Source organism: Condylura cristata, unplaced genomic scaffold (assembly GCF_000260355.1).
Source record: "Condylura cristata isolate star-nosed mole 26May11 unplaced genomic scaffold, ConCri1.0 scaffold00001, whole genome shotgun sequence".
In the NCBI taxonomy this organism is placed as follows: Eukaryota; Metazoa; Chordata; class Mammalia; order Eulipotyphla; family Talpidae; genus Condylura; species Condylura cristata.
The window spans coordinates 12,306,392-12,318,795 of record NW_004567102.1 but is presented as its reverse complement, the minus strand read 5'-3'; the positions used below and the strand labels follow the sequence as shown (position 1 = coordinate 12,318,795).

General features: G+C 38.3%; 1 protein-coding gene across 4 annotated transcripts in view; it reads left to right on the top strand.

Annotated features, from left to right (window-relative positions):
* RCAN2 (regulator of calcineurin 2) overlaps window positions 1-12,404 on the top strand; it is a 250,664-nt gene that overhangs the window by 214,068 nt on the left and 24,192 nt on the right. For all 4 annotated transcript variants that reach the window (XM_012722041.1, XM_012722044.1, XM_004673542.2 and 1 more), the window contains one exon: window positions 11,915-12,088. In XM_012722041.1, the coding sequence (XP_012577495.1) occupies window positions 11,915-12,088 (174 nt within the window). The remainder of the gene's footprint in view (window positions 1-11,914; window positions 12,089-12,404) is intronic.

Genomic DNA, 12,404 nt, shown 5'->3' with positions numbered 1-12,404 from the left:
ACCATGTGGATCACCTCCAGGACCAGGGATCAAATTTGCACTAAAGTGGCTGCCACTAGCTTGCAGTGCTGCATCCTAACCCATTGCACCACCAGGGAGTGCCTGTAAAGGGCACTTTTAAGGCTTAGCAGCCAAGAAAGAAATCTTGATGACTAATTTGGGCTCTACATTTTAAGCAGATAACAACTTCAATAAAATCACATTAGTGTAATTAGACTTAATTTTATGTAAGTTATTATTCTGGGCATTCCTGCCATTTCTCTAAACAATAGTTATCGATTAGCTGCAGATACAAGCATAGGTGTGAATATTGGTAGGTGTAGGCTTGTGTGCGGATACGCTTTTATCTACATTTAGGAAGATTAGTACAGCTGGTGCTAGCAGGCCAAATATAGACATATACACAAAGCATTATTTATCTTCACTCTGGGATTCAAATAATAACAACTTACACATTTTTTGAGCTGAGCACCTTTCACAGTGATCTAAATATACTAAATCACTTGATGTTCAGGACACCTCTATGAGGCACAAGCTTTTATTACCCCCTTTTATTTACAGATAAGGAGAGTGAAAGGTCAAATAGGTTAAGTAAATTGTTCAAGGTCACAGAAGTCCTGGGTCCAGAATTTGAAGTAAGCAATATAACGGTAGCATCTGACCTAGTAACATGGCTTTATTCAGCCCCTTGTTGCTTATAGCTAGTAGATAAACCAATATTTAAATAAATTGAAAATGCAGTTCCAGTCCTCTTACGAGATGAGGTGAACTGTAAAGGAGACTGTGCATTTCATCAATTACACATGCATAATTAGATCCTATATCTAATCAGAGCTGATGACAGCCACAGGCATTTGTACAGATTAATGATCAGAGAAGTTGATGGCCCCGAGAAAGATGAAGCTGTCATTAGCCCACAAGAAGTGCCCTGAACCAAAGCAGCCACTAATACCATAAACTGAAATGTGGCAGCTATACTAGCAGATCCTTCCTTTGTATTTATAACCATGCAGATATGTCCAATTTTGTGGCATATGGCTGGGATCAGTGCTCATAACAACTCTCAGAGGTTTTGAGAATGCTGGTCTACCTCCTGCAGCTCCTGAGGTGTTCAGAGATGTTTAGGGGCACACAAGAATCCTGATGCAGGCAGGAGTCATGAAGGCATTCACAAATGTTATCTTGCTTGATTCCATGGTCCCTGGGCATTCTTGGTAGGGGCTATATGGCCCAATACAAATGATAGGTTCAGGGGCTCACCTGTGGGCAATTGCTACATGGAGTTAGGCTCCCAAGTGAGAGTCCTAGGCACATAGATGGTGTTGCTGATGGACTCCTTTCTTGGTCTACTCATGAACTCATACCACCACTTACTGAGCAGCTACCATGACAGGAACCTACCCCTTTAGTTGACCCTTCTTAATCCTCCATCCTGAGTATTTTATAAAATGGGCTCAAGGGTAGGAAACCTAAACTCCAGGATACTGACAATGGGTTTATCATTTTGGACATAATTCCTAGGAAGTAACTAAAGTTTCAACTGGCAGAGGTCTCTTCTAAGACCCTAGTAGGATCCTGGCCATGTGTTTACAAGTGATATATTTTTCGTGGAATTTATAAAGTTATTTCATATAATTTTTTGTTCTCATTCTGAAAAAAATTCCATTTATGTCTAATTTTTGTAATTATTGTATTATTTTGCTGCAAGAGGGCTTCTTAAATTATAACAGCTTTGAGTTTCACAATATTTAAATTCCTCCCTGTCCAAAGATACTTCCAGTTTCTAGCTGCTATGCATATTCTTTGTTTGGGAGAAACGTTTTACTTTTTGCTTGTCCCAGTCAAAAAGCATACATGAGCACTCAGTGGTATCATCAAGGAAATGGAGACTCCCTTAACTAAAGAGAAGTGAACTGTATTCTTCTGAGTAGCAGTGTTATCTAACATCAGTGAGCTTCCAGGCCACTATAGAAATGAAAGAATAGAATAATGGAGCACAAAACATGGAAAACTTTTGGCTAAGAGATGCTTGTGATGAGTCTATGGGTTTTAGGACAAGGTGGGTCCTTGTAGAGGTTAGGCATGAGTTTTAGATCTTGGTCCCCTGCAAGGACTCTTGTGAGAAAGAATAGTCTTTTGTACCTTCTGCAGCCAATTATCTTTTCTCAAAGCAGTTATGTGACACAGTCTGTCTACTTTATTTTTTATCAGTAAAGAAGGGTCAAGAGCCTCTTTTCCATATGATTTTTTTTATTTAGGTAATATCAAGACCATGAATAGAATAGAGCATGATTTAATACATATCTTCATAGCTTAAAAAATCCTGACAGGTTAAAATCCAGATTAAAACCACCCCGCCCCCCACCTGCTGGCCTGGTTATTCTTTTCACACAAGAAGTTTGTGTTATAGAAGATTTATAATAGAGTGCTTTTAGACTAGAGGCCCTCCTGTACAGCCTATAAAATCTAGTATGAATCTTAAACATGGGATTTGCACATGACTTGTCAGTGCTACCCACTGAGGGGTGATAAACTTAAATGAATTGTTTCATTCTTCAGCAGTTTCTTGAAACTATTATCTGACAGATGAGAGGCTTACAATTTTGAAAGAAGCTGAATTTCTTATTAAGATAATTTATACCCAAAGGGATCATAAGAGTGAGAAAATTGAAAAATGCATAAAGTCATAGAGCATCGTTTGGAAAGCAGATAAAGGCACAAAGAATCTCTTCAGTAAGTGGTGCTGGGAAAACTGACCATCCAGTTACAACAGAATAAAATTGGACCACTGTCTTGCACCAAACACAAATTAGGTCAAAATAACATTAAAGCTGAACATAAGACCTGAAACCCTAAGACTCCTAGGAGAAAACCTAGGTGAAAACCTCCTTAATACAAGTCTGTGTGGTGGATTTTTGGATTTAACATCAAATCAAAAGCAAATAAATAAACAAATGGGACAACATCAAACTAGCCTCAGGAGGAACTTGAGAAATTCTGTTATAATAATTGGTTATTTATTACTTGTGCCCTGCACTAAAAAGCAGCTTCTAATGTAGCGTAAAAGATAAGTAAGAACAAAATAAAATAGAAATTGACTGAAAGAAAATAAGGGTAGAAGCTGAAATTAGAAGTAAGACAGTCTGTTCTGAAAAGCTCAAAAGGTTTTCATAAAGTCTTGAACAGTTACCATCGGTTGGCTGACAATTGCCCCTTAATCTTCCTTGAAGTAATATAAGGTGATCCTTGCCAATTACACAATTCTTGGGGCTGGTAGGGTAAAGATGAACTTATTCTTAAAACCAGGCAGAAGGATCTGTCCAGGGTCCTGTGTAAAAGCTGCTGGCCTGTGCTGTGGCAGACACAAACCAAGAGCATATGACCTATTATAATTTCTAATTAAAATGTAAGCAACTGTTATTTAAATCTGTAGCCTGTAACAACTATTATAATCTAGACTTAGAAACTATTCCATGTATTCTCCTTAAAAGGTTGGTATAAATTTCCAAGATATTGTATGAAATATCAGACTATCAAAACAATACTTTCAATTTAACTGTAAACCAGTGACTCTGCAGATAAACAATATTGCCTAAATCTATTATCTCATAGAATCCTCACTTTTCTCACTTCAAAAAGGGAGAGGGAGACTTGCGATTATTATTATTAGTAGTAGTACTTTATTAGTAGTATTATTGTACTATTATTATTGAGTAATGTATAAAGCAAGTAAAATTCAGAGAAGTTACTGATCTCCACAAAAATCATCCTGTGAGCAAATGCAGAACCAGTAAGCTCAAGTTGTTTACATTGCCTCAATATCACTGATAATATGCAAATTATCTTCTTCCTCCTCCTGTTACCCATCCCCTGTGCATGTCCAGGCCGCTCCTCCTCTCTTTGTTCCTCACACAGCTCATCTCTTCACTTAAGGCTTCCTCTCTGCACTGTTTCCAGCCACCATTTGAGTTAACAACACCCAACACATAGCCTCACTGTTCTCTGACCTTGAATTCCATCCCCTTTACCTCATTATGCGTCAGGACCTCTGTCATATGCCGTATGTTGGACCTTTATGCATCAAAGACTGAAAAACTTCTAAAACCAAAATTAAGAAAACTCTTTTATGACTCCACCACATTTTATCTTTTTACGTTTACCATTAAGGTCACTTCTACTGTACTTAATTCTTCAGACTCATCAAGAACCTCAAGTCCTCACTGATCCCCATTGTTTCACCCTAATGTGAAGCTCTGGGCTTCTTTTTTTTCCCGCATAACCTTTCATGATCATCACCATAGTGTCCTGCTTTCAGCTCTTTCAACTCTTTCAAATGATCCCTTTTTCCTTTTTACTCCACTCCTTATGTATCCCTAGTTCTCCACTGACTGCTCTCCTGTTGGATAAAACAAAATAACTGTATTGACTGACTCTGCTAAACCTGTATCATCCAGATTCAGTTGACCACTTAGTACTGCAGAACTGCCTTTATTCGTTTACTAGGGCTGCAGTAACAAATCAGCACAAACTCAGTGCCTTAAAGCAACAAAAATATATTGCCCCACAGTTGTGAAAACTGAAAAACCAAACTCAAAGTAAGCAAGGCCACGCTCCCTCTGAAATCTGAAGGGAAATCATCTCCTGGTCTCTCTTTAGCTTCTATTAGTTTACAGTTCATCTTCAACATTCCTTAACTTATAGGTGCATTGTTCCAGTCTGCCATCTTTAATGACATTCGCTTATGGCTCTCTGTCTTCAAAAGATTGTCTTACATCAGGACATCAGTCATATTGGATTGGGAGCCCATCCCACTCCAGTATAACCTCATCTTACCTAATTACATTTCCAATTACCCTATTTCTGAATAAGCCATTTTGTAAAGTACTGGATATTTCAAACATAACCATGGGGTAGGAGGAATGCATCATTCAGCAGAGCCATCCCTGATTTATCCACGTTGAATCTCTTTACCTCCAACCATAGCAGCTGCTCTAAAACATCTTCATATTTCTCAAACTCTCTGTCTCCCTTCACCTTCCCTGCTCAGAAAAGAGGTCATCACTCTCTACTTCCCTCAGAGTAAAGAGTCAGCTTCAATTTTGTTTGCTCTATTTCTAAATGTATCCTTCCTTACCAGGTCATCTCCTCTCTCCCACAGGTCTGTAACTCTTTCTGAAGCCCTTTCTTATCTCCACTGTCCGTTACCCTCTCCTCTGTGGATTTCTTCCCTCTGCGGTTTCTATTCTCTCCATCAGTAATTTCATTTCTTTCTCTCCATCAGTAATAAAAGTCTTTCTACTCTACTAAAATCTTGTGAATCTGACTCTCCATGTAGTTAACAACCCAGCTTCTTCTTTCTTATTGCCAAATTCTTTCTCCAGCCTTTTCCCCTGCCATTCAATATTCCATCTATAATAATCCATGTTGCATCTCTGAATGTGTTCAAGTAGCTCTCAGAGGATCACCAGTAGTCTCCTGTTGCAAAAACCGTTTCACCCTATTTAACTCCCCACAGCATTCAATGATATCATCACTTCCATGAATGGTAGTTCTTCTTTGACCTCTACCACATTGTGCCCTTTAGATTACCACTAGGGCCCTCCCTGGTGGCGCAGCGGGTTAAAGCACTGCACTAAGAAGCTTAAGCCACTTCCGCATGAGTTCAATCCCTGCCTGTCCCAGAGGAGATCCACATGGCTGGCAGACCTCTCCTGACCCGCCCGCTGCTCCCCTCAGCAGTGTATTTCGTTGATCTGCCCGTTCTGCTCTCCAGTCTGTTCCTGGTGAATCCTCTCACCCTCCGCATCTCTGGCCTGTACCCCAGTTCTGTATAAATAAATAAATAAATCTTAAAAAAAAAAAAAGATTCCCACTAGACATCTTGATGTCCCCCCATGCCAACTAAATACTTAACTTTTTTTGAGATACTAACATGTAGCAATTTTTGAAGATGCCTGGGAACTCTCATTTCTCATGATGTCAAGACTACTTTCATCCTAAGACATGATTTGCCTCTTCAGCTGAGCAGACATTTACACCCATGATATAAAAACAATGACCCAGGGCTTTCCCTGGTGGTGCAGCGGGTTAAAGCACAGCACTAGGAAGCTACTTTAGCATGAGTTCGATCCCCAGCCTGGAGGTGACCCAGATGACTTGGCAGACCACTCCTGACCCGCCCACTGCTCCACTCAGCAGTGTACTTTGTCAATCTACCTGTTCTGCTCCCCACTGTCTCTGGTGAATCCTCTCATTCCCCGCACCTCTGGCCTGTAACCCAGTTCTGTATGCACAAATAAATAAATCTTTAAAAAAAAATGACCCAAACCACAAATCAACGCACCAAATTGTACTGCTGCTATTTTTATTTTTCACAGTCAGACATTCATAGTTCAAAAAAGAGAGAAAGAAAATATTCACTTTGAAAATGATCTTACTGAGGCAATAAAAGTTATTGATTTTATTAATCCTTTACCCTAGAGTATGTGATGTTAATAATCTGAGTAATGAACACTGGAAATACACAAAAAGCACTTTTGTGGTTACCAAAATAGGGTGTTTGACTTGAGGAAACATTCTAAGCCATTCCATGTTGCGCTGGGCACTTGAAAAGCATTTTCACTTGTGGGGAAAATAAAACCCAGCTAGCACAGATTATAATTATGTAAAGTTAGATATTTGGCAGACATTTTCTCTAAAACAATTGAATGAGCATATAACTCAAGGAACAGAACTTAGTGTTTGTTGCCAGTGATAAAGAATGAGCTTTCAAGCAAAAATTAAAATTTTGGAGTACATGTATCCACTAACATGAATCTAACAGCTTTCTAATCTTTAAAAACTTTATGATAAGACTGAGGGTAATACTAATGGATGTGATTTTTTTATATTGTGTAATGAAATGTTTCAACATTTGGAAAAGCTGCACAACTCAGGGAATCACTATTTTCCAAACGACTGATGTAAAACTTTACAAACTATTGTGTGGGGAAAAAAATCCACTAATGGTACAAAATAGATAAGTGGATTTTAATGTAATCATATAAAATTGTTATTTGATTATGCCTTTAGATTTAATATAGCAGTATACTTGAGGAAACTGCCACTTGTCGGTGGCATGAAGTATCAAGAAAGAATTTTCACAAATATTTGAAAGACTAGTAAAATAATATTCTCATTTCCAACCACATATTTGGGTGTATCTAGCCTTTCTTCATACCCTTCAGACAAAATAGTACAGTATAACAGATTGAATACAAAATCAGTGATTAGATTCTGAATGTCATCTATTAAGTTAGAAACTATATTTGCAAAAATATAAAACAATGCCAACTTCTCTCCCTATTTTTGTTTTTATTTTTGGAGATAGTTATAATTCATTAAAAGACTGTCTTAAAATTCCATTTTAATGTAGCAACCTACTGTATGTTAAGACAGTCTTTTAATGAATTATTTTTATTTCTCAGTGTTAATTTTTAAAACAATAAATTGATACATAAAACTCACATTAATAAAAGTTCTTTAGGATCCTTCATCATTTTTAAAAGTGAATTGAAGTCCCAAGATCAAAGTTTCAGATCACCCTAAAATTTTATTCAAACCAGTGACAACAAAGAGGAATTTATTGGTTTTGTGGGTACCAGACTGGAGGAAATTAGCAGCCAGAAGACAACAGAATATCCCTGTAAGCTGGCAGGACCTGGCATCAACAGCATGGGAGATTTACTGTAATGGCAGGTGGGGAGCCCTGCATTGGCTCTGTTCATGTCACTCACTGTCTGGCCTAAGGGTACTTCTGTCTGGGTCATTGTGCTCCATCTGCCTCTAACCAATTTGTTCTGATATGCTTTGCCACAGCAAATGAAATGTTTGTCATGTCACTAATGGGAAAACAAATAGAGATGGCCAGCAAGTCCCCAGTGTTGGGCCAGCTGTTATCCACTGCCACTACAAGTTCCCCAAAACCCCATGTGAAGAGGACAAGCCAAGTAGATGTTAGTCATTTATTATTATTATCGTTATAGAGTGTGTGTCCCACATGGTCCAGTGAAAACCCTAGCCCATGAGCTCTGGGCTGCACCCCAGAGTTGGTGAAAGCCATCTTTTTGTTTTTCACCCTATCAAAGAGGTTTTTGTCACTTGCTAACTGCAGCTTGACTGCCATAGCTTCCTGGAGCCCTCTTTGGAGGAGGAATAAGGAAACAGGGGATTATTACTGACAGCAGTCAAGATCTCCCAAGGGAAATAAGCCCTCTATGGTCACCTCTCCGCTAAACCTTTATAAAGCCAGAACTCCTAGATTCCTGTCTCCTACTCCTCGCTTTTGAGGTCATACCTGAAGGAACAACTGAGACATGAGACATAATGGAGAAATATAAAATTAAAAGAAAGGGAAGGAATTAGAATAAAAGGGAAAATGAACCTCTCCCTCCAAGGTTGGTCTTAATGTTCATGTATTCACCTTGGGAAGAGGATGGGCAGATGGAACTCCCAAACTGAAAATGGAAAAATATTGCACAAAGGAGACTGAAGGATTTTGTCATTAAAAGAAATACTGTGCTTCATGTTTGATTATAATCTGTACATACTCTTGCAACTAAGGTCCAGGGAAAAAATGACAAGCAAGATAGATGAAGTTCCTTCCCTCATCTCACAGAAGAAATTGATGCAAACACACATACACTCATGTCAGAAACTGTAGAATAGACTCTCCCTGCTGGTGCAGTGTGTTAGGAAGCAGCACTGCATGCTAGCTGCAGCTGCTTCAGTGAGAGTTCAATCCCCAGCCCCAGCGGTGATCCACATGGTACAGCAGACCTCTCCTGACCCTCCCGCTGCTCCCCTCAGCAGTTGCCTTCATCCATCTGCCTGTTCTGCTCGCCACTCTGTCTCTGGTGAAATCCTCTCATGCCCCTGCACCTCTGGTCTATATCCCAGTTCTGTATGAATAAACAAATAAATCTTTAAAAAATAAAAGAAAATGTAGAATATCAGAAATCATGTTAAATACTACAAAGGGAAAGGTGGTTTACTTGCTGTTAGTAGTGCTAGTATCTATAAATAGATGAATGATTGAGTTAAATTTCCCATACCTACCACTTTTGTGAACATTTTATTGGTCTTACACTATTAAACGCTTGATATCAGATAATGTGTAAATTCTGCTAGTGGCATATCTCGACCTAAATCTCTAATAATAGAACCTAGACTTGGAAGTATACAAATAGATATGCCAGAAATGGAAGGGTGCAGACTACTTTCCAATGTGTTTTCATGCAATTTAGTTTCATGTGGCTATTGAAAGCTTGAAATGTACCTAGTTCAAATTGAGATGTGCAATCAGTATAAAATATACCCCAGCTCCTGATAATATATTAAAAATAAATCTAAAATATCTCAATTTAGTATGTCATTGAAATCATATTTTGGTACAGTGTGTTAAGTAAAATGTTAAAATTTAGAAACTACTGACAATCTAAATAGAAATGAAAATTTTTAGTGTCTTAATTCCTCCCATTGCTGAAAATAACCCAAATTAGCCAAACAAGTGGCTATGATTTGACCAATGAACGTGCTCTCGTTGTGAGAAACCAGAAAACACTGTATTCACTAGAATTCCTGTTTAGAAAAACACAACATTGTTGGAAAAGAATTCCTAATGACCCCCTTGAAGTAGTATCTGAGACCCATGGCCTTAAGTAAGATCCCAAAGCTCCGTAGGTGATCTACGTGGCACAGCAGACCTCTCCTGACCCGCCCGCTGCTCCCCTCAGCAGTGTACTTCGTTGATCTGCCTGTTCTGCTCCCCACTCTGTCTCTGGTGAATCATTTCATGCCCCTGCACCTCTGGCCTGTATCCCAGTTCTATATGGATAAACAAATACATCTTTAAAAAAAAAATAAAAGAAAATGTAGAATATCAGTAATCGTGTTAAATACTAAAAAGGGCGATAAAGAAGAAAATGCCCAAGGAACAAAGAAAGAGTCTGAAAGGGAGAGAATGAATCCCTCAACTCTCTGTAAATGCCAAAAGATTAAAAGAAAAGACACCCAAGTTTGTTTTAAATGTATTCTTTGAGATTGATCTGATATAAAATGAAAGTGTGCAGACAGAGTTAAAAATCGGAAAAACTACAGAGGGCCATGCCCTGCAGAATCTCAGAAATGGGCAGTAGTATCTAGAAGGATCACAAGTGATGACTTAAGGATCTGAGACAAATTTTCTGGATATCTGGATGTCTAAGAGGCAGGAAGACCTTCCCTGATACCTAAGTTCCTCTTCCTTTGCAGGCTCAGAGACAATGATTTTATAACCTCATATCATGCTGTTGATTCCCTGACATGAGGTCACACATGAGCTTTTGGCCAGCTAATTGCTAGCCATCTCTTGTTCCTTAAAAGCTACTATCTCTTCCTCTGGATCTAGGAGTGTCATTCTTTTTATAGTTGTAAGTATCTCTGTATTTAGGATCACAAGGACTTTGGCCTGGTCTTGGCTTTGCTGCTGACTATCCATGTGGCTATGGCAGATCCTTATCTCTTCATACCTCACAGTTCTGATTTGTAAAATGAAGGCAGTAAGGTGACAAAGCTTGAGTTAATTATCCTTTGGGTCCATTGCATGTCAAACTCAATGAGTCTTGCACATTTATCTTTGTGCATGTTTATTTCCACTTGCAGTCCCTCTTAGGACAAAAAAATACCTATCATTGAAATAATAGAATTTTATTTTAAAAAGAATATCACAATATTTTCATAGTTTTGCCTAAATAGACATTATTTCCTCAATGACAGTTTTTCAGTTAACAGCACATATTAAGCCTGACATGCTTTGGTACTCTAATAATAAGATTTATTTTAAAAAAAAGAAACTAAGAGGAATCAGGCAGATGAGTTAATATACGTATTTTTAATTCTCTAATTCTATGCCTCCTCCTCATCTTACTGATGTCCTCATATTTGTGTCTGTGTCTAACTTTCATATTAGATGGTTAGATCAATGAGTTTAAACAAAATCATACTCTTTTCTATAGTCTCCTAAACACCAGAGACCGTGCCTTGTACAAAGTGAGCATTTATTGTATTTGTTCAATTGAATTGAAATTTATATTGAATCAAAAATTCTAAGATTCTTTTGTACTGTGATAGGTTCTGTTAATGCTGTGACTAAGTAATCCCACAATCTCAGCAGTTTATTGCAATAGGGGAGCTTTTTCCTTGTTAAAGCAAGGTTAGCCCCGACCCATGATGGGGCAAGAATAGGGAGCAGGAAATATTGCTGCTCTGCACAGCCACTCGGGAACCAGACTGACAAGAATCCTGTTTCTGACAGCTGTACTATCTAGAACACATCGCACCTTTGAGAAAGAGACTGAAAACATTCTCAAAGGCTTTCTCCTGCCTTCTGTTCAAATTTCATTGACCAGGACTAATAACAGACTACTGTCTGACAAGAAAAGTTTGGGGGTGGTGTGGATTCTTGTGTCTTGAAGCCAGAAAAGTGCCCCCATCTTGATAATAAATACTATGTCTACTACATGCTTTATCCAAATAGGGCTAATATTTTTTAGATAATGCACTCTTTTGTTATGATCCTTCTCCCCAGAAATAAAGTATATTTATGCAGAAAAACAATATTTTGCATAATTTTCAGGACTTTTGTGCATTGGTAAGTCTACTTACTGGTCTTCTACAGACTTTAGAACCCAGGTTTCACTGAATTCACAGTCGTTATCAGCAATTGCAACTGACAAACAAATGAAGGGGAAAAAAAAAAAGAATTACATTACCAGTGTTCTGCTCAGATTTTATGTTAACAACAGCCTATTATTTACCAAGTTTTTTGTTTTTGTCAGATCTGACATCATTCAAGGTGTTTGACCAATGGATTTTTCTCTGTGTTTATTTTTCTCAGGAAAAATTTGAGGGACTGTTTCGGACTTATGATGATTGTGTGACGTTCCAGCTATTTAAGAGTTTCAGACGTGTGCGAATAAACTTCAGCAACCCCAAATCTGCAGCCCGAGCCAGGATAGAGCTTCATGAAACCCAGTTCAGAGGGAAAAAATTAAAACTCTACTTCGCACAGGTAAGATAATTCTTTTCCAAAGTTAATCCCTTTGCCCTACATTAATTTTTGCCCTTTTAAAATGTAAGTTAGAACTTTCTACTTTCAGATTGGGTTGTAGTCTACAACAAGTTCACTGAGAAATAAACCTACATCATGATTCCCAGGCAGGAAAAGAACAGTAGTTTAGAAACAGCTTCTGAGGACTGACAGACTGAGGCCTAGCCTGGATAAGAAAAATACTCTCACTGAGCTTCATTTTCCTTATCTGTGAAATGGGGATGGTAGCATACTGTTGTCAGAGAGGTTAAATGTTATTTTGGGTCAAAGTGCCTGG